The 22,398-nt window shown below is 43.4% G+C and overlaps 1 protein-coding gene across 1 annotated transcript in view; it reads right to left on the bottom strand.

Moving 5' to 3' along the window:
• Positions 1-4,134: 4,134 nt before the first annotated feature.
• AQP10 (aquaporin 10) overlaps positions 4,135-22,398 on the bottom strand; it is a 38,528-nt gene continuing 20,264 nt past the window's right edge. The window contains exons 2-6 of the mRNA XM_063439035.1: positions 7,394-7,520; positions 6,125-6,262; positions 5,858-5,976; positions 5,127-5,344; positions 4,135-4,798 (exon numbers count right to left, since the gene is read on the bottom strand). Coding sequence (XP_063295105.1) covers positions 4,588-4,798; positions 5,127-5,344; positions 5,858-5,976; positions 6,125-6,262; positions 7,394-7,520 — 813 coding nt within the window. The 3' untranslated portion in view covers positions 4,135-4,587. The remainder of the gene's footprint in view (positions 4,799-5,126; positions 5,345-5,857; positions 5,977-6,124; positions 6,263-7,393; positions 7,521-22,398) is intronic.

The raw sequence follows: 22,398 nt of genomic DNA, 5'->3' as shown, positions 1-22,398 counted from the left end.
CAACATTGAAAGTCAGAGCCGTGAAGGAGCGGGTATGGCAAAGAGCTACTGATTAGTATAACATCAATATCCGTTATAAAACCAGGAAAAGGTGGGCATGGATGGTGAACTGATTTGGTGGTGCAATGGGCCACTTGACTGGTTTTGCCCCCCAGGCCTAAGGCTGCCAGCCCTCCCCTGGCAGAGATTACACACTTCCTTGAAGTCATACCCTTCATACCGTTAGTTGGAGCTCTGATAGGCTAAAAACAGACAGCTGACACTATCAGCCAATCATAGCTACCCATTGCTGCTCATGCTAGTACTTCCTCATTCGCTGAAGCAGCACAGAGGGGAGGGGCTGCTGGGCACTCTAAGTTAGCATTGAAACATTAAAATATGAAAAACTGTTTAATTCTGAATGAAATTATGGAACTTGGGAACTCTGGACACTATAATCAGTTTAATTAAATGTAGCAGATGCAGTGCCTACAGTGTCCCTTTAAGAAAATAGATAGTATCTGTGCACCAAAGCCAATGCATTAATATGTAATAAAATTTGAGTTTAGATGCTCTGCATAGACCTTCAAGTCTTACATTATCTAACATTAGGTTAGGATTTGAGGATACCCCAGTGCACAAATTTGGTAATGACGGTTTATCCTCCCTATGTTAAATCTTAGAAATCCTTAACTGATCATTGACCCAGTTCTGAAGTAGGCTGATATAAGGATTATGTAGAAAGCACATGGTTATTCCCTAACTTCAGAAATAATTATAGCAGAACTGAGGCTACAATAGCGAAGTTGAAGAATGTCTCCAAATCAGCAGTTTCAGCCTCTTGTTTGCTAAGATTTGGAATTCATTGAATAACTCTTGGAGTGTTAGCAGTCCAGACATTCTCCCATGTCTTTGCAATAACACAGACAGAGTTATTCACTGAAGTAAGAACTGTTAAAGTGTATTTAAAATTTAAGGTCACAATAGCCAAACTGTAAAAATTCTGAAAGACAGTTATGCTGCCAGTTCAGCTATTTCAGGCTAAAATTCTGAATTCGCTTTCATTTCCTGACAATTCTCTATTTTGTCATTAGCCCTGAAATAGATTTTTTTTTAAGCATGTTTGGTCATTAATGATAAAATCTTCCTGATCATAATTTGCGTCGGGAGATATATATATACGTTTTTTAACTTACCGGAGACTCATGTAGCATCAGTGGCAGCAGAAGTCATGTTTAGCCATTCAATTCAATGTTTGTTGGGAGATGTTATAGCATGGCGGTAACTCTTAGAAACTGCTGTAGAAACTATGGTGCATAAGGCTTCCCGAGAGGAGGTTTGCAAGACAAAAGAAAAGAGAAATTAGGATGTCTCCCAAAAGATGGTAAAATCAGATAAATGAAAAGGTAGCGCCATAAGAATATAAAGGTAGTATACTACTATCACATATGACAAACTGGAGAAGTAGAAAATATATGCACAATAGTTAAAAAGTCCAAAAATAAAATGTCTGTAAGGAGGATAAATACAGAATTGGAAACATGTCCGTGGAGGATGGTACAGTAATGATAGTAGGTGTATTCCTCAATGTAGTATAAATAAATCCTTAAAGTTCATATGAAATAGATAAAGATGACAACTAATGGTGCGGTATGTCCCAAAATAGGGGTTAAATACAGTATAGAAAATCGATATGGTCCTACTCACGTTTGGTAGAGCTATCTACTGTCAGGCCTTAAGCCTCCCGATGTCTCCTCATACTTCCGGGTTTGACGGAGCTTAGCCACACCCCCATTGCCGCGGTCTGCTATTTAATGCGACCGCACCAGCTGATAGACGCTGGATTATTGAAACGCGTACCGCTCCAAACTCACCGGCTCACATACCTCGCTGAGACGACCACTCGCTACTAGACCGGACTGGAGGAATATTCAAGTCCCCATCATCTCTCCTCATCACAGACAGCTACCAGCACTCTCGGCAACCATTCACTGAAGCAACCGCCTCTGAGGAGAGCTGGGGACACAATCCCTCTACTTCTAGAAGTTAAGTAATTTACAGTCTCTGAGTTTAGAGCTAACAATGCTAAAGCTTTATTTCAACTTACTAAAGTCTGCTATCAAGTTCTCCAGCAAGCCTGCTACAGCTTTCCTCATATCAAGTATTATTCAAGTTCAGCTGTACCTGTCTTGCTACAGATAATCTTATTTCTTCATACTAAAGTCTGCTATCAAGTTGTCCAGCAATCCTGCTACAGCTTTCCTCAAATCAAGTATTATTCAAGTTCAGCTGTACCTGTCTTGCTACAGATAATCTTATTTCTTCATACTAAAGTCTGCTATCAAGTTGTCCAGCAATCCTGCTACAGCTTTCCTCAAATCAAGTATTATTCAAGTTCAGCTGTACCTGTCTTGCTACAGATAATCTTATTTCTTCATACTAAAGTCTGCTGTCAAGTTGTTCAGCAAGCCTGCTACAGCATCCCTCAAAACAAGTACTATTTAAGTTTTGCTGCACCATTCTTGCTACTGATAATTCCAATGTATATAATCTCTTATAATTTGAACTGTTAACAAGAATAACGGACTCTAATGAATTCTGAACCTTGTCAATGCTAAATGAAACAAACCGTTTATTATTTAAAGAAACAGTAACTGTAATTCTGGAACTGAAGTCTCAGTTCCATCTAAGTGTCTTAATAAAAGATCAAAGTCCTAAGAAATCAGCAGTTGTGTTCCACATCATTTACTGTGAACGTGACATCTACTTAGCTCTAGTGTTGATAGCGTACAGTGGTACAATCCCCACTTATAGGATATGTGTGGTCTATGTAGTTTCGCTTGATATAGGAACCATATAAAAAATAAAATAAAAGAGACAGCAATAGTGCTTAAAGTATAAAAACAAGAGGTGAGATACCCACAAGATACATGAGACAGCCACAAGAGGAGGGAGAAGCCCAGTCGCTATAGGGCTTTTGCTCTTTAACAAAAAGTGCAAAGGGAAAGCAATAACACTATAGCAGTAATCTGAACGAGCGCCCAACAATCTGAAGGGACAAGATCTATTGTCTAATTATTTATCTATCTTATTCATGTTTAAGTTTTTTAAATTATACACTATAAAAAAACAACAACAACAAAAACCTTGTCAGCAGAAATGTCTCCAAGTTACTCAGAAGAGCGGGGGTTACAATCCTCGAACAACAAATCAAAAACTGCCAATTTCCTGGCAAGTAAATTGTATCCGATGTGCCAACTGCAATCTTTGACCTGTGTGTCGTATCATAACATTGTTGTATGGATACTTTGCTTTAAGACAAAAATAAAGAATTTAAAAAAATAAAATAAAAGATACATAAGACAGATGTAGAAATGTTAATAAATAAAACAAATCTCAATTAATTAAAAAAAAAATTAATACAGAAAAATGTATTTGTAAAGATTTTCCTACTTTGAGAGCTAAGAGTACATTTTCCATCCTAGTTAGTTTCATTTAACTTGGACAGTGTACGTGTGAGCATTTGCATAGGACAATACCCCATCTACTGAAATACAGGAAATTACATGTTAAATTAAATACTTTCATTTCTACAGTGTGAATGCTTACACAAATATTTTTGAAATTTACAAATTCATTGTTGCGTTATAGGAAAAAATATTGGGTTTTGTTAAAGGTAGGAGAGGAAGCTTTAGGGAATCTGTGTGTTCCTAAAGAACCATGTAACACAGTTTTAGAAGAGTTTTAGAAGCAGCTCACAATCAAACTATTGATAAAACTGGCTTGATATCAATGTTTCCTAAAAGGTTGACTGCCTGAAAGTACAGATGTTTTTTGCATCAAGCAACCAAGCAAATTGACAACGTTTTGGCTGCCCATTCGTCTCTTGTAGAACCTCTACACAAAGTAGATAGGGATGCAGAACTTTCTTAACGCATGGGCAAGATGGGCAGTTGCCTGGGGGCCCCACAAGTGTAAGGGCCCCATCGGCTTGACAACGTTTCAGTATATTATTACATAAGATCTATTCATAACCTTCAAACCCTCTTTATTAAAACATTTAGGTGAACTAATCATCTCAAAATCAGCTGTTGTCTGTTGCAAATACATATCTTGACCTTGACGAAAATGACATATTCAACATGAGCAAGACAAAATCAACACACAATTTGTTGAAGTCATAAACCTATAATAAAGTTCTTCGAATATTTTTGACAGACCATGACTGTTGCCTCCCTCTGCTACCTATTAAATGTTTACGTGGATTAATTTCTGCTGTACATCATGTTCTCTAATGTTTAAACACTGATTTTGTTGAAGGTACCAATAAATATAAGCTTCATTTTAGCAATAATTAACATTTTTATTTTTTGCGAGTGGTTGTGTAGGTAAGGAATCAGTGCACTGCTTTGCCAGGGGGCCTATAATGTTGGTAAGATGGCCCTGTTATGGATGATTGTGACAAGTCCTGTGGAAACAAACAATAAGCACGAGTTCCAATATGTCTAGGGTCAATCAGACTCTGACTCTATATTCACTCCACCTCCTTCCACGACAGCCAAGATCTGTGTTGTCTTTCACGTGGCACAATGGCTGGTGGCTTTACCCTCACAGTCGATGGGACAGTGAATAGTCCATGTTTATGGTGTACACCGGATTTTCCTTCTTGTTCTCTGGTAAGGCATCCACCTCTAAAGCTTCTTCTTCATTTTCAGACACAGGGTGGTGGAACTCCACAAAAATCTGATATAGGAAAGAACCCAAAAGTGCTCCCACACAAGGTGCCACAACAGGGATCCACCACCAGTAGTTACCAGCTCTACGGGAGAGACAGATATTACATGCCGCTTGTTAGATTGTAGCTCTAAATTATCTTTTTCCCCTGTTATCTCTACGCACCAAAGGCTTATTTTATAATTATTCGCTTGCAGATGCATAAAGATTGTAGATATCTTATCTAAGCAAATCTGTCATAACAAACTGATTTATTTCTAGCTTTTGATTATATTAAATATTCATGCAACCTTATCTGTTATCTGATCAAATAAAAAAAAGAACAAACAAAGCAAGCACATTATGAATTAATATGTGTTAACAATTCAGACTACAAGAGCAATGTTCAGGAGCAGAACCAAAATTTGCCTTACCTGAACACTTCTGACCCCCATCCTGCCACATAGGTGAAAAGCCGTGGACCTAAGTCACGAGTGGGGTTGATTGGATAACCACAGTTGGAACCCATTGAAAGACCAATGGAAAAGACCAGCATGCCAACCACAACAGGTTCTAGACCCTTTGGAACTGGCTTATTTCGTGCATCCACGATTGCTAGAATTCCTATCATTAGCATTGATGTTCCCATCACCTGTGTTCAAAATCACAACAGTTATCTCCATTCAAGATGCCCAGCTTTTATAAAAAGAAGCAAAATATCTACACACACTCATCAAAAGTTTAGTCTATAGTATGTCTTCTAGGCAATTAGTCCACAGTTTTCAACACAGTAGTCAGAAGCAGACAAGCAACAATTAGCAACAGTTGTTTAAATATATGTTCCAGGAATTGGTGGACTGGTGATCTTCTCAAGATTCTAATTAGCTAACTCACAATCTTACAATCCTCAACATGATACCATCTTTCATCATCTGGAAATATTGATAGATGTTTAGGGCAACTGTAGTTCATGGCATAGTTAGCTGATGTAAAAATGTAGCCACTTGTATTTTGCACTAACCTGATCCATCACTCCATCTATAACCTCAAATATTGACGGTTTAACCATTTTATTAATTTATGTTTTACTGAAATGAATCTAACATGTTGGCGTTCCATTTTTCATTTACTTCATCAGAAGAAGTTCATAGGTATTTTAGATTACCTGGTCCAGAAAACCATTGCTGAGGCTGAGATATGGGGCTGGATATGAAGAGAATATTGAAGCTGTCTCCCTGGGTCCGTAGACTGTTAGGTTACCATTTGTGTAATCTTGGATGGCGTCTGAAACAACAACAACAACAACAACAACAGCATGGTTTGCTAATTTATATTAATGCTTATTTATGGATTCAGGTGTGTATGAAGCATATGAGAGCTTATAGATTAGCTATATTTGATATGGGATAAAATAGGATAAATGTGGCCTCACCATAATATAAAGCGAATACTGCGGCCGCTCCTGTAAATGAGCCCACCAGCTGGATTAGAGCGTAGAGGGGCAGCTTTGTCCATGGGAATCGGCCAAGGGCACATAGGCCGAGTGTGTACGCTGGATTCAAGTGCCCTCCTAACGAAACGTGTCAACAGGTTATTATAGAAGAAGCTAATAGTGTTCCCACATAACATGTTCGATTTGGTATTTATGAGAATTAGGGATTCCATGCCATCAATAATCACAAATAAGCCCACCAATTATAAATTAAAACAAATTAAAGACTTACATAAAAAAAAAGAGTTTGCAACTGAGCAGAGTTCTCAACCTATAAGTATATATATATCTCAGGGACTCGGGTACTTATTCTTAAAATTGAGTTCGTAAATCCTTACTCACCCTCATATAATCTAGTTACGATTACCAGCTTGTAGAAAAACAAATTACCAGAATTCACTAGTCATTTATACAGTGCCTGTAAAGTTGCTCTCAAACAGGATGTTTGAATGGGCCATACAATTCCAGACAGGAAGGAGGGGGGAGTGAATGTTAGAATTACATTATCATTCCAAAGAGTGATAAAGATTGCTATAGCAATTTTAAAATACCTTTATTGTAATTTATTTTTAAATGTATGATTTCACTGTATTTACTGTATGTAGTCGTTATGCTCAAATGCAGACATTTGTCTTACATTCTGTTGCCATTTTTAGTGAGCTGAACTGATAGCAATACCTTCAAGGTCCTTACAAATACCTATAAGCAAAGTAATTGAAAATATTTAATTATTTTGGTTGTATCTACTTTATTAGAAAAAATGGCATTTTTGTTTTTATACAAACTTTTCAGACCCTGTGTAAAATATTGCAATAGAATGGTCGCTGTGCACTGTTCTTTTAATTGTCAAAAGCCTCTATAAATTAAAAGAAAAAAAGAGGCTGAGGTGGTGGGGGAGAAAGAGACACATGTAAGGGCTGGGTGGCCATAAGACACATGAAGGGGGGGGGCAGGGTAATTTTTGTACCAGGGCCTGGTGGTTTCTAGTTACGCCTCTGGTTAGCTATCTACGGTTTGCGTCAAGTACATGCTAAGCTAATAATTTATGAATCAAAAAGTGCTCAGTATTGAAGGGGTTATTAAAAATGGGTCGCTCAAAAGGCACTAGAGAGGACAAAAACAAAAAGTTTGATCATTCCAAACCCCATTTTATCACCTGGCACACTGTGTTTAGTGGAAGTGACTCTCACACACATTAGAGTCTGGTACCTGAGACACCGCCAGATACATAAATGGCCATGATCACCGCTATTGCCCCCGCCAGGTACATGCAGAAGAAATTTCCTTTGGTGTTCTGGCTGGTGACTCCCTGAGCTGTAGCTGCCACGGTGATCAGCTGGGGAATGAGAATAAAAAGACCAGGAGAGTTTTATGAGTAATATGAAGAACAAAACACAAAATCAGAGGCAAGAACAACAGGTTTCCCATCGAATGTAATACTCAATAATTTGCCCATTAATAATAAATTCAGCAAAGGTGCAGCACCAATCTCATTACCTTAACAACTGACATGACAGCTAGTGTTGATACAATGACAGCAATATAGAAAATCAGGACAATACTCAAAATATGGAGCCAGGGGAATTCAGATTTCAAAGAGACACTATAGTCCCAAAACAACGTTATCTTAATGAAGCAGTTTGGGTGTGTTGATCATGACTCTGAAGTTTCACTGCTCCATTCTCTTTTTTTTGTTTAGAGGAGGGGGGGCGGGGACGGACCGCCATGGTGACTAGTCGCATGTTAGATCAGCTCCTTAGGGCAGCAGTCTTTTATCACTAATAACAGAGCAGTTTTCACCCCTCATGTGTCAGAAATCTGAGGCTGGTGTTGTTTCTTGCATTCAGGACTGGAAATTTTGGCTCCTTTGAGGGCAATTCAAGGCCTCCTGAATTGCGGCCAAGTCAGGCTGGGAGTGGGGCAGACAGCCGCTGCCCTTCTCTATTGCTCAGCTGTTACACACCGGCTCCTCAACATAACCTGTTGCTGGTCTCATTCCTCCCCCCCCCCGGACCGGTGGGGGTTATCCCGGTCCCCACTTGGTCCACTAAACCTGTTCCGAGAATAGTGGATGGGGGAACCCTGCAAGCCACACGGTTCACCCAAGATGGCCGACGCATTGAAACTGCAGCATAACCAGCAGAGCCTGACAGGCCAAGATTGGAGAGAAGCCTTCAACAAAAGATTTAAGGCAATCTGTCAGGACTTTTGGGACCGTCTTGCCAAGCGACAACCCTCACTTACCACTCCCCCTGGAAGCAGTGCCGGCTGCCTGTTCCTCTTCTGGGCTGGGCGCCCAAATGGAGTTTTCTCCAAGTCGCCATCCATATACCCGCGGGGAAGCCTGCACTCCCAAAAAAAACCTGCAAGCCCATGATCCAGCCTCTCAAAGCAGGAGCATCCATGACTAAGGGCACCGTCGCCCTCCACGGCCCGGAGCCAAAGCTGCAGGGAACCGCTGCACTCAGAGCTACTGACCACCCCCGCACTTCTCGACATTCCCTGTGTGGAGCGGAGGGGACAAGACACCTGGCACGGAGACGGACTCTCTGCTATGGCCCACAAGTGGTGTGGGTTGATCTCAGCCGACAATATCTGCTCCTGTACTTCGCCTGTTGCCGGAAAAAGCGTAATTAATGTTATGCTCCACGCTGATGTTTGCTAGTTTGCCTAACACTCCACTACCTGCCATCACCCAGTGGCACCATGCCTATATTATCTATGTAAACTGCAGCACAACGTCCATGCTATGTATAGCCTATTCCTGACTAAGCGTAGATATCGACTACTGTTTATTTTACTTAATCTAACATAAAGAGAGGCTTGTGCAATCCCGTGACAACGAGCAACATGTTTATCTAGCATCATAAATTTTCCTACGTAGACCTAGCCTGTTTATTATATTGTAAAAAACAGCAGTTGTATCAAATGCTTTAACATGTCTAATTCGAAACGCTTACATTGGCTATTGTGGCAATCTGAGCTTGCTGTAATCTTTTGCACTACAAAAACAAAGAATAATAATAAAAAAATAATTATAATTTTTGTTTGCAGCCCTAGCCACACCTGACACAGTTTGCATGAAAACAAAATGGTTTCATTTTTTTTTTTTTTTTATTATTCTTTATTTTTTATATGTAGGTAGGTACGTACAACAGTGGCTGTATTGCCACAACAGCATCAGCAGGCACGATCATTACAAACAGAGTAAAACAGTATTCTGGCAAGTTTAAGTTTGCACTTTTTGTTTCAAATAGTAGCGTGTGTATTAAGGGGCGTGAGGGGGATACGCAGGTGAGTGTCTAGTATGAGGGGGTCAGTCTACCCGCTTTGTTATGTTGTAGAACGGGAGCCTGTGTGGTTTGTAGTGCGTGTGTCTGCGAGTTATTCCTAGTGTCGGTGAGGTGCTCATGTTGGGGAGGCCTGTGGCAAAAGTGTGGGTCTACATGGTATTGCTGCACCTTAACCCCAGAGACTAAGGGGGAGGAGTTGTTATTCTGTTCGGTGTAGTTGCAAGCCATTTTTTTTTTTAGCTATGGCTCTGCTGTGGTGCTCTGTAGTGTGCATGCCATGGGGCGGGAGGGGAGGGTTCAACTGTGTCAGGGTGCAGAGCTGTCAGTGAAACAGTTGCGACATGTGAATTAATGTTTGGAGGAATGGAAAATGAGCAAAGACTATATAAGTGAGTATACAATGTAACAAAATAATAAATTGGTAGCATCTGAAGGAGGAGTGAGTTCTTAGTGTCCGGCATTGACGTGCCCACATTTGGCTTGGGTGAGCACTGTTATGCCTCTTCATTCTGGAGCCGTGGGTCTTGCTGGGGTGAAAGGTGTGATGTTGGTGACATCCCAGTGATGTGCAGGACTTGACGTGGAGCTTGGGGTCAGGTGAATGCCCAGGGAGTGCAGGAACTGGGCCACTTCTTCTGGCGAGGTCAGTTGGTGGTGGTGCCTGCCTTGTTCTGCGATAAGTGCTCTTGGGTATCCCCATGTATATGTGATGTGGGCTGCTCTCAGCGGCATTGTTACTTCCTTCAGAGATGCGCCCCACTGCAGTGTCTAGCGGGTCAGGTCTTGGTAGAAGTTTAGAGAGTGGTCTTCAAATGTAAACGGGGTTTGTCGCCTAGTTGCACTAAGGAAGCCCTCCTTGTCTGATCAGGATTTGCAGTGTCAGTTTTGTTGCATGGGCGCACTAGTATATGGAATAGGCAGGGCCGTCTTTAACGCGGGGAAAACAGGGCAGCTGCCCCGGGCCCTGTCCCTGCTGGGGGGCCCTAGACAGCTGCTCCGTTTGCCCTCTGCCCGCAAACTATGGGGGCCCATCGGGTGGCCCATGCACTTAGGGCCACCCGGTGGGACTGTGTCAGCAGGGGCCCGGTCAGGCGCTGTGGCGCTTTAACAGCGCGACCGGCCCCTTGCTTTTTGGCAACCGACTGGGAGGAAGTGACAGCCACACGTCACGTCCTCCCACAGAAACAGGAGCCGCACGGGAGGAAGAAGCTGTTCCGGAGGGGGCCAGGCTGGGAGAGCTAAACTCCCAGCCACTCCAGCCAGCCCACTGGACCCCAGGGAAGCCACCCTCCAGGAAAAGGTAAGAAACTGGAGGGTGGTTATCAAATTTAGCATGAGTGTCTGAGTGTGTGTGTGTGTGTGTGTGTGTCAGTATGTCTGTCAGTGTCTGTGTGGTTCAGTATGTATGTATGTGTGCATGTCTGTCAGTGTATGTGTGTATGTCTGTCAGTGTATGTGTGTCTGTCAGTGTGTCTATTTAAATATTCTATCTCATACGTCTTAAGGGACTAATGGACCTCTGTTACAAGACCTATTATGTTCCAGGGTTAGGCATACATCTCTTACGATTCATGATGGTATTTGCAGTTTTACTTGTGGATTACGCCACATCTGCTCCCTGTTTCTCTGCTACTCCAAACTATGTGCTCTATCCTCCTTTTTACAGTCCACGGCTATCAGAAGTTAACTTTGACAACTGGCCTTTACATCTATTACCCACCCTTACCTTTTACTAGTCAGGTTATATTAAGTTTACAAGTACCATTCACTATGCCGCGAAACACACAGGTACACATGGCCATACTTTCTTCCCTGGGCGTTCAAATATCCCAAGTTAATCCGTAGTCTTCTCCAGCAGTCTAATTTGCTGTATATGACTGGACTCAATTAAACACAGTACTGCCTACCCATATGCAGGGTCCGATGTACCAAGCAGCGTGGAGACCGTCTCTGGCAAGTGCCTGTTATCATAGGTAAATTCAGAGTCTCCTTGGTTCTCTGAACTTTGTCACGCGTGCCATACTGTGAGATCGCAACTACATTGTCGGACTACTCCGCCAACTCCCATATCATCAGCCTACATTAACCCTTTCATACTCGTCACGCCTGTTCTAACAGACATGTTCAGATGGTCAATTTTTTTTTTTCTTATAGGTATGGGAAGCCACGTCCATTTCCCAACAGTCTGTTAATTCCCCCATTAAATAGCAGATACAGCTGCATCACGGGATCTACAGCCATTTTAGGTCACTGGTTCTGTGACTTATGGCCCCAGTTGCATGGAACCTACCGCTTTTTAGTATACTTTGGGCTCTTTGTAGTATGCCCCACAATCACTGTTCGCCAGGGGTCTCTATGGAGGGAGTATCCATCAAATGCTACCCAGACAATAAATCAGGTTGTAAAGTTCATCAGGGTCGGTTCTCCAACTCACAGTTACACGGTTACTTCCGAAGTTCATTGGCTTGCAACACAGCAACTCTATTTTGTCTGCATACTTATACAGGCTACCTTTCATAGCAGCTGTTGATTTGACTCGATCCAAATTGCTGACATGATACCAAGCGCACCATAAGCTACAATACAACCTACCATACCCCAAAACACTTAGAATTATACTACATCAAGTCATATTATGACCTTGTTCGGTTGCTGGCACAACTGACACTCTGCCAATATCTACCATTCATATAACAGAGCTCTGGCCACTACCGATATGGTGCAATTTGGCCCATCATTTTGTCAACACGTACTCTATCATTGGTGGTGCTCACATCCTTTTTCCACCTCATCCTTAAGTTAGCTCACAAACATCACAATGTATGTCATACCACCTACAGAGATAATCCCATGTCAATTAGCAATGGTTCCAGTTATACATACTAGACCAATTATCCGACACTCACAGGACTATACGTGCGTGTACCTGTCTTAAGATCACACAAAATCCACTCACAACTTTCAATTGCATTAAGTACGTCAAGACTTTTCCGTAATTCATACACTACTCTTCAGCATTTTTCAAGTCATTCTTGTAGTATGGAACTACTTCCCAGCCTCTAGTAATACCCCAGTACACATAATCGAATACTGGGACATAAGAATCCTCTATAAGATATCTCTCAATAGAGAGGGATTTGAGGAAGGTGTTTAAAGTATTGGTTATGTATTGCATACACATATTAATGTGTTTATCCATTAAACTTTTTGCCCTCTTTATTTACAGGCCTACCCGAATGTCGGTCCCAGCACACCACAACAACTTATACAACATCCTATTTATACCATCAATACTATTACTCAGCTTACTGTCCAAGACTACAGATAGAAGGCATAGCCTGTAATTGTGGCAGAAGTTACCCAACTATAAAAACACACACCACCCCTCTCACTGGGTCGTCAATGCCGGCTTCAGCCCACCCACCACTCCCCTTTTTTACAAGCCATTCATTCGCTGGACCCTCTTTATTTACAGGTCTACTCGAACTTCGGTCCCGGCACACCACATCCTATTTATACCATCATACTATTACTTGGCTTATTGCTAGTGTCTGGTTGCCCCTGCAGGATGGCCATTTTGGTTCCTAGACCTCGGTCCACCATACCTCCCAGTAGCTTGAGGTTTTGGCAGGGTGACCACTACAGTACACCAGTGGGGACCGGGATATCCCCCACTGGTCCAAAGGGGAAGGGTACAGGGCTCTGGAGCAGAAGACTCAAAGTCGAGGCCTAGGATCGGCCGCCTCCCTGTCCTCGACAAACTGCAGGCCGCAGGGGAGCCTCGCACGGGCTGTGTCTGCAGGATTGAGGCTTGAGAGGTATCAATATGTAGCAGAATGCTCCCCTGGTATGAGAACAAGCTTGCAGCCAGTAAAAAGAGCAATAAAACCCAGTTTAAGGTGCGGTAAGTGATTTTCCCGTAGGAGCTGCAGCACAATGCGACCGACTCAGTTGGCAGTCAGGCCCCGCCCCCCCATATATCGACAAAGAAAACATGAGTGAGCAAGCAAAACACATTTCTTTTATTTCTTTATTTCTTATGACTCATATTCAACTGTAAGTTATAACAGAATGGTACAACCATAAAACAAAGCATGGCAACAAAGAAAATATAAAAAATGACCCCTGTTCAAAAGTTTGCATACCCTTAGTTCTTAATACTGTGCATTGCCCCCTTTAGCATCAATAACAGCGTGCAGTCTTTTGTAATAGTTGTCTATGAGGCCCCTAATTCTTGCAGGTAATATAGCTGCCCATTCGTCTTGGCAAAATGCCTCCAGGTAATACTAAGTCTTTGGTCGTCTTGCATGAACAACACATTTGAGATCTCCGCAGAGTGGCTCAATGACATTAAGGTCAGGAGACTGTGATGGCCACTCCAGAACCTTCACATTTTTCTGCTGTAACCACTGGAGGGTTAATTTGGCCATGTGCTTAGGGTCATTGCCATGCCGGAAAGTCCAAGAGTGTCCTGTGTGCAGCCTTTGTGCAGAAGAATGCAAATTGTCTGCCAGTATTTTCTGATAACATGCTTCATTCATATTGCCATCAATTTTCACATGATTTCCTACACCTTTAGAGCTCACCCCCCAAAAAAACATCAGTGAGCCACCACCATGATTCGCAGTGGGGGTGGTCATGCCAAACTAATCTTATTGATTTTTTTGATTGGGTAACTAAAATAATAGATCAAGGTTTTGCAGTAGACATTGCTTACCTAGATTTCAGTAAGGCTTTTGACAGTGTTGCATATAGACGGCTTATCAATAAACTGCAATCTTTAAGTTTGGATTCCAATATTGTTGAATGGGTGAGGCAGTGGCTAAGTGACAGGCAACAGAGGGTTGTAGTCAATGGAGTATATTCGAAGCATGGGCTTGTCACCAGTGGGGTACCTCAGGGATCTGTACTTTGACCCATTCTCTTTAATATTTTTATTAGTGATATTGCAGAAGGTCTTGATGGTATACTGACCTGATTATTGCTGATTATACTAAGATATGTAACAGGGTGGATGTTCCAGGAGGGATACGCCAAATGGCTAATGATTTAGGTAAACTAGAAAAATGGTCAGAGTTGTGGCAACTGACATTTAATGTGGATAAGTGCAAGATAATGTATCTTGGATGTAAAAACTCAAGGGCAGAGTATAGAATATTTGAGTCCTAACCTCAACACCTGAGGAAAGGGATTTAGGGATGATTATTTCTGATGACTTAAAGATGGGAAGATCGTGTAATAGAGCATCAGGAAATGCTAGCAGAATGCTTGGTTGTATAGGGAGAGGTATTAGCAGTCGAAAGAGGGAAGTGCTCATGCCATTGTAGAGAACACTGGTGAGACCTCGCTTGGAGTATTATACGCAGTACTGGAGACCGTATCTCCAGAAGGATATTGATACTTTGGAGAAGGTTCAGAGAAGGGCTACTAAACTGGTTCATGGATTGCAGGATAAAACTTACGAGGAAAGGTTAAAGGATCTCAACATGTATAGCTTGGAGGAAACGACGAGACAGGGGGATATGATAGAAACATTTAAATACATAAAGGGAACCAACACAGTAAAGGAGAAGGAAGAAAAACTACCACAACAAGAGGACATAGTCTTAAATTAGAGGGGCAAAAGTTTAAAAATAATATCCGGAAGTATTACTTTACTGAATAGCCTTCCAGCTGAAGTGGTAGAGGTTAACACAGTGAGGGAGTTTAAGCATGCGTGGGATAGGCATAAGGCTATCCTAACTATAAGATAAGGCCAGGGACTAATTAAAGTATTTAGGGCCGAATGGTTCATATCTGCTGTCACATTCTATGTTTCTATGTAATATGTCTTGAAAAATGTAACCTATGAAAATATCGATCTCGCCACACTCATTTGCCCAAAATTAGAGGACAAAGTACGAATCCCTGCTTTCCCCTATGCCTGTGAGGGTTATCCCTGCAAATTATCTTCAACGTTTCTCCAGCATCACTGATAAATTATTGGCCTTCATAATGCCTGTGCAACATAAAGTCTTGTGCAAATGCCTGCTCAAGATGGAGGAAGTCACAAACTCTTATGAATCCAGAGGTCTGTCAAAAAACATACAGGCTCACCTGGATGACCTATTTGATGTGTTTTAGCTGAAATTAAGCAGACAACTGCAAATGTCAAAGATAAAAGAGCTAGATTATATCCTGTCTCAGGGAATACCGCCGAGTGTTCCCCGAACATTGGATAGTCTTGCCCATATTAGGGAAACCCAAGAGGACACTCAAGCCACCATCAATTAACTGGATCTACAGCAGGTTCATCACACACTGCCACATACTCAGGCTGAGGGTCTTCGGGGGGACACCCCTTGGATGCTGCCCAAAACTTTGGAGGAATACAAGGACCAATACCAAGCAACAGTGCCCTTCCAAGACGCCAACAATGTCACCAGAAGCAATTGGACAGGTGGGCAACGCATATGGGCTCTCGCTGAGGCCAGTGGAGTGGATGGCTCTGGATGTAGAGTCCAGACTCCTGGGGTGTCTCGTTACAGGAGTTTAATTCCCAGTCTGGTAGTAGGATGATCACCATAAGAGCATGGCGATGAACACAGTAAAGGAGTTTAAGCATGCATGGGATAGGGATAAGGCTTTCCTAGATATAAGATAAGGATAGGGACTAATGAAAGTATTTAGACAATTGGGCAGACTAGATGGGTGGAATGGTTCTTATCTGCCGTCACATTCTATGTTTCTATGTATTCTTTTCATTATAGCCATTGTTGATCCCTCTCCAAACATAGCACTTATAGTTGTGACCATAAAGCTCTATTTAGGTCTCATCACTCCAAATTACAGTGTGCCAGAAGCTGTGAGGTGTGTCAAGGTGTTGTCAGGCATATATTTGCTGAGATTTTTTGTGGCATTTGCACAGTAAAGGCTTCTTTCTGGCAACTCGATCATGCAGCTTATTTTTGTTCAAGTATCGTCATATTGTGCTCCTTGAAACAACCACAGACAGGGCCGTCTTTAACGCGGGGCAAACAGGGCAGCTGCCCCGGGCCCTGTCCCTGCTGGGGGGCCCAAGACAGCTGCTCTGTTTGCCCTCTGCCCGCAAACTATGGGGGCCCATCGGGTGGCCTGTGCACTTAGGGCCACCCGGTGGGCCTGTGTCAGCAGGGGCCCGGTCGGGCACTGTGGCGCTTTAACAGCGCGACCGGGCCCTTGCTTTTCGGCAGCCGGCTGGGAGGAAGTGACAGCCGCGCGTCACTTCCTCCCACAGAAACAGGAGCCGCGCGGGAGAAAGAAGCTGTTCCGGAGGGGGCCAGGCCGGGAGAGCTTAACTCGCAGCCACCCCAGCTAGCCCACTGGACCCCAGGGAAGCCACCCTCCAGGAAAAGGTAAGAAACTGGAGGGTGGTTATCAAATTTTGCATGAGTGTGTGTGTCAGTATATATGTATGAGTGTATGTGTTAGTGTGCCAGTATGTCTGTCAGTGTATCTGTATGTATGAGTGTGAGTCTGTCAGTGTCTGTGTGGTTCAGTATGTGTGCATGTCTGTCAGTGTGTCAGTATGTCTGTGTGTGTTTGTCTGAGAGAGTGTCAGTGTGTCAGTATGTCTGTGTGTGTGAGTCTGTCAGTGTGTCAGTATGTCTGTCTCTGTGTGTGTGTGTGTGTGTGTGTGTGTGTGTGCGTGCGCGAGTCTGTCAGTGTGTCAGTATGTCTGTTTCAGTATGTCTGTCTGTGTGTATGTGTGCCAGAATGTCTGTATATCTATGTGCGACTCTGTCAGTGTCCGTGTGGTTCTGTATGTCTGTGTTTATCAATATGTCTGTCAGTGTCTGTGTGTATATGTGCCGGTATGTCTGTCAGTGTATCTGTATGTCTGTGTGTGTGAATCTGTCAGTGTCTGTGTGGTTCAGTATGTCTTTGTGTATGTGTGTTTCAGTATGGCTGTCTGTGTCAGTACGTCTGTCAGAATGTGTCTCTGTATCTGTATGTTGTCCATTTGTGTTTGTGTGTGTATCTGTATGTGTCAGTGTTTGTATCTGTATATCTTCATGTGTGTCAGGTTGTGTATCTGTGTGTCTGTATGTGTGTGTCAGGATCGGGACAGGGATCCAACACGCAGAGTACAAAGAGTAGCAGATACGTATACCGGACCTTAGAATGGCCGGACTTAACGTAATACTACGTATAGAATGGTCAGGGACAAGCCGAGGTCGAGGGAACGAGAAGACAGGTAAGCGAGAGACAAGCCGGGTCAAGGATAACAGAGAAGACAGGTAAGTAATAACAAAGCCGGGTCAGAACCAAAAGACAAGAGAATACAAGAGCACTGTGTGACTAGGCTGGCTAGAACCACGACAGGGCAATGAGCAAATGCTGAGAGCTCCCTTAAATACCCTGGTTCTAGAGACTAATCACGCCTCCGCCGAGACCTGATTCGTGTCCGGGATTTGACTGACAGGTCGGGCTAGAATAGCGTCATGACGTCGACTATTGAGCGTCACGTTACAAAAAGGCATAGTTCTCTCGCGGCCGGCGTTTACATGCGCGAGGGGACCGCGAGGAACGGGAGAATCATGCCGTCTGGATGGAAAAACGTCTAAGTCTCTACCCGTTTCAGGGGTAGAGACTACAGGTACCCTGACAGTGTGTCAGTGTGTGTGTCGGTGTATCTATATGAAGTCAGTGTGTGTACCTTTGTATCTGCATGCATGCCAGTGTTTGTATCTGTGTGTGTCAGTGTATCTATATGTAGTCTGTGTGTATCTGTATGTTCTTGTGTGTATCTATATGCGGTCAGTGTGTATCTGCGTGTGTGTGTCAGGTAGTGTATTTGTGCGTATCTATATGTAGTCAGGGGGGCCCAAGTAAATGCTTGCCCAGGGTCCAATCCAAATTAAAGACGGCCCTGGAAATAGGCCATCTATTGTCAGGATCGGGACAGGGATCCAACACGCAGAGTACAAACAGTAGCCAGATACGTATACCGGACCTTAGAATGGCCGGACTAACGTAAGTAGTACAGAATAGAATGGTCAAAGACAAGCCGAGGTCGAGGGTAACAGAAGACAGGTAAGCGAGAGACAAGCCAAATCAAGGGTAACAGAGATAAGCAGAGTAAGGTAAACAAGCCGGGTCAAAACCAAAAGGGATAATAGAATACACAAGCACTGAGTGACTAGAACAAGCTAGAACCACGACAGGGCAATGAGCTAATGAAAGAAGCTCTGTTAAATACCCTGTTCAGAGCAGTAACCACGCCTCCGAGGCGTCTTGATTGGTCCTGCAGCAATTGACTGACAGGTCGTTCCGGGGGAGTGTCCTGATGACTACTTCCTGCCTAGATGCTGTAAAAGGCAGTCACTCCCTCGCGGCCGGCCTAGCATGACCGGATAGACCGCAGGGAAGGGAGCCATCAGACCGTCTGGATGGAGGAACAGCTAAGTCTCTACCTCTTTCGGAGGTAGAGACCACAGGTACCCTGACAGTACCCCCCCTCTCAGATATGCCCACCGGGCGGAATGAACCGGGACGAGATGGGAAGCGAGAGTGATACGCCCTGCGGAGACGGGGAGCATGAACATCCTCCTGAGGTACCCAACTCCTCTCCTCAGGACCATATCCCTTGCAATCAACCAGATATTGTACTCTCCCCCGGGAGATTCGAGAATCAATAATAGAGTTAACCTCATACTCCTCCTGACCCTCCACCTGAACGGAGCGAGGAGGGGCTATTGTGGAGGAAAATCTGTTACATATGAGTGGTTTCAGCAATGAAACGTGAAACGAGTTCGGGATGCGTAAGGTATTAGGAAGAGCTAAACGATACGCAACTGGATTGATACGGGTCAGCACCCTGTAGGGTCCAATATAACGAGGAGCGAACTTCATGGATGGCACTTTTAAACGGATGTTCCTCGTGCTCAGCCATACCCTATCACCTGGAACAAAGACCGGAGCCGCCCTTCTACGTTTATCAGCGTGTTTCTTAACCAACATAGAGTTGTGCACAAGGATTTGTCGAGTTTGATCCCACAACTTCCTCAAATTGGCAACATGAACATCAACCGACGGCACCCCCTGGGAAGGAGAATCCGAAGGAAGAATAGACGGATGAAAACCATAATTCATGAAGAAGGGGCTTGAATGAGTAGAATCGCAAACGAGATTGTTGTGTGCAAACTCCGCCCAAGGAATCAAACCGACCCAATCATCCTGGTGTTCAGAAACAAAGCATCGTAAATATTGTTCAATTTTCTGGTTGGTACGTTCAGCAGCTCCGTTAGACTGAGGATGATAGGCAGAAGAAAAGTTTAATTTAATACCAAGTTGAGAGCAGAAGGACCTCCAAAAGCGGGAAACAAATTGGGAGCCTCTGTCCGATACAATTTGAGAGGGTATCCCATGTAGGCGAAAAATCTCCTTAGCGAATATCTCTGCCAATTCGGGAGAAGACGGGAGTTTAGGCAGGGGAATGAAGTGTGCCATCTTAGTAAACCTGTCAACCACGGTGAGGATAACAGTCTGTCTTTTAGAGATAGGTAGATCGACAATAAAGTCCATGGCCAAACAGGACTATGGTTTTTCTGGAACCTCCAAGGGGTGCAGGAATCCACATGGAAGCGTATGGGGTTGTTTGGTTTTAGTACAAACTTCACATGCAGCGATGAACTCCTCAATATCCCTCCGCAAAGCAGGCCACCAGAAGTCCTTAGAGATCAACGCGTAAGTTTTGCGAATACCAGGATGTCCCGCCATCTTGCTATTATGTAAACACTGTAAAAGTTCCAGTTGAAGAGCAGGAGGAACGAAATTACGACCCGCAGGAGTCTGTTTAGGTGCTAGATGTTGCAACTTAATGATCTCGGCCAGTAATGGAGAATGAATCCTGAGATTCGTATTAGCAATGATATTGCATTTCGGAACTATAGAAGAAAGAACTGGTTCAGGTACAGTAGAAGGTTCATATTGGCGAAATAATGCATCGGCTTTAGAGTTTTTAGAACCAGGTCTGTAAGTCAGTACATAATTGAAGTGAGTCAGGAATAAGGACCAACGAGCTTGTCTAGAGGATAAGCGCTTAGCCTCCCCAATATAGGACAAGTTTTTGTGGTCCGTCAAAATCGTAATAGGGTGTAGGGTCCCCTCCAACAAATGTCTCCACTCCTTTAAGGCTTTAATGACTGCTAACAGTTCCCTTTCCCCGATGTCATATCTGCTCTCAGGCCCAGAAAATTTCTTAGAGAAGAAACCACAAGGGTGTAACGGTTTATCCACCCCTAACCTTTGAGACAGAACAGCCCCAACTGCTGTCTCAGAGGCATCGACCTCAAGCAAGAAAGGCAGAGTCGTATCAGGATGGACTAGAATGGGAGCCGAGGCAAAAAGTTCCTTGAGAGTCTTGAAAGCACCAAGAGCTTCCTTAGACCAGAACTTAGTATCAGCCCCTTGTTTGGTCATATTGGTAATAGGCGCAATGATAGAGGAGTATCCTTTAATGAAGCGCCTATAGTAGTTGGAAAAACCAATAAACCTTTGGATAGCTTTGAGTCCTTTGGGCAAGGGCCAGTCTAAAATAGATTGGAGTTTTACAGGATCCATTTTAAAACCTTCCCCAGAAATCACGTATCCAAGAAAGTCTACCTGAGACTGATCAAAACTGCACTTCTCCAATTTGCAATATAGACCATGTTGCAGCAGCTTGTGTAATACCTTTCTGACCTGTCTATGGTGAGTCTCAATCTCCTTAGAGTATATTAGTATGTCGTCCAGGTAAACAATAACACAATCATGCCGAAACTCCCTAAGTACCTCATTAATCAAATCTTGAAATACTGCAGGCGCATTGCATAGTCCAAATGGCATAACAGTGTATTCGTAATGGCCATACCGGGTATTGAATGCCGTCATCCATTCGTGACCTTGCTGGATTCTCACCAAATTGTAAGCCCCTCTGAGATCTAACTTGGTGAAGATTTTGGAGCCCTTAAGACGATCAAATAACTCGGTAATCAGTGTAATAGGATAGGCATTTCTGACAGTTATTTTGTTCAAGCCTCGGTAATCGATACATGGTCTCAGCGTGCCATCCTTCTTCTTAATGAAAAAAAACCCAGCCCCGGCCGGAGAAGAAGACCTCCTGATGAATCCCTTTTCTAAATTCTCCCGAATATACTCCTCTAGAACCGAATTTTCCTGAACAGACAAAGGATATACATGGCCCCTCGGAGGCATAGTGCCGGGTAGAAGCTTAATCTTACAGTCAAATGACCTGTGTGGAGGCAAAGAATCGGCATTCTTCTTGTCAAACACTGCCCTTAAGTCTAGGTAAAGGTCTGGTATTTGTCTTTCTGTGGACTGAGTAGGATTCTCCGGTATGTTAATATTAGCTAATGGAGAAACCTTGCACAAACACCGATCCTGGCAGCCCTGGCCCCACGAGAGTATCTCTCCTAACTCCCAATCGATAATAGGGTTATGTTTTTTTCAACCATGGGTACCCCAGAACTATGGGAACGGAAGGAGACGAAATGAGCATAAGAGATAAATTCTCCACGTGTAGGATACCAACATTTAAATCAATGGGTATGGTCTCACGAAAGATAACAGGGTCTAGTAGTGGTCTACCATCTATGGCCTCAACGGCCAAAGGTGTCTCCGTTAGCTGGGATGGGAAATTGTTCTTACTAGCAAAGGCTTGGTCGATAAAATTCTCAGCAGCACCGGAATCTATCAATGCCATAGCCCTTACTACTTCCTTCCCCCAAGTTAAGGAAACTGGTAGCAGAAGCCTGTGATCTTTATAATTAGGAGTAGAGGACAAAATAGAAACACCCAAGGCCTGTCCTCTAGAGAGACTTAGGTGCGAGCGTTTCCCGGGCGGTTAGAACAGTTCGAGAGTAAATGACCCTTGGCCCCACAATACATACACAAACCCTC

Source organism: Pelobates fuscus, chromosome 13 (assembly GCF_036172605.1).
Source record: "Pelobates fuscus isolate aPelFus1 chromosome 13, aPelFus1.pri, whole genome shotgun sequence".
Lineage (NCBI taxonomy): Eukaryota > Metazoa > Chordata > Amphibia > Anura > Pelobatidae > Pelobates > Pelobates fuscus.
This window is presented reverse-complemented; position numbering and strand designations above follow the sequence as displayed.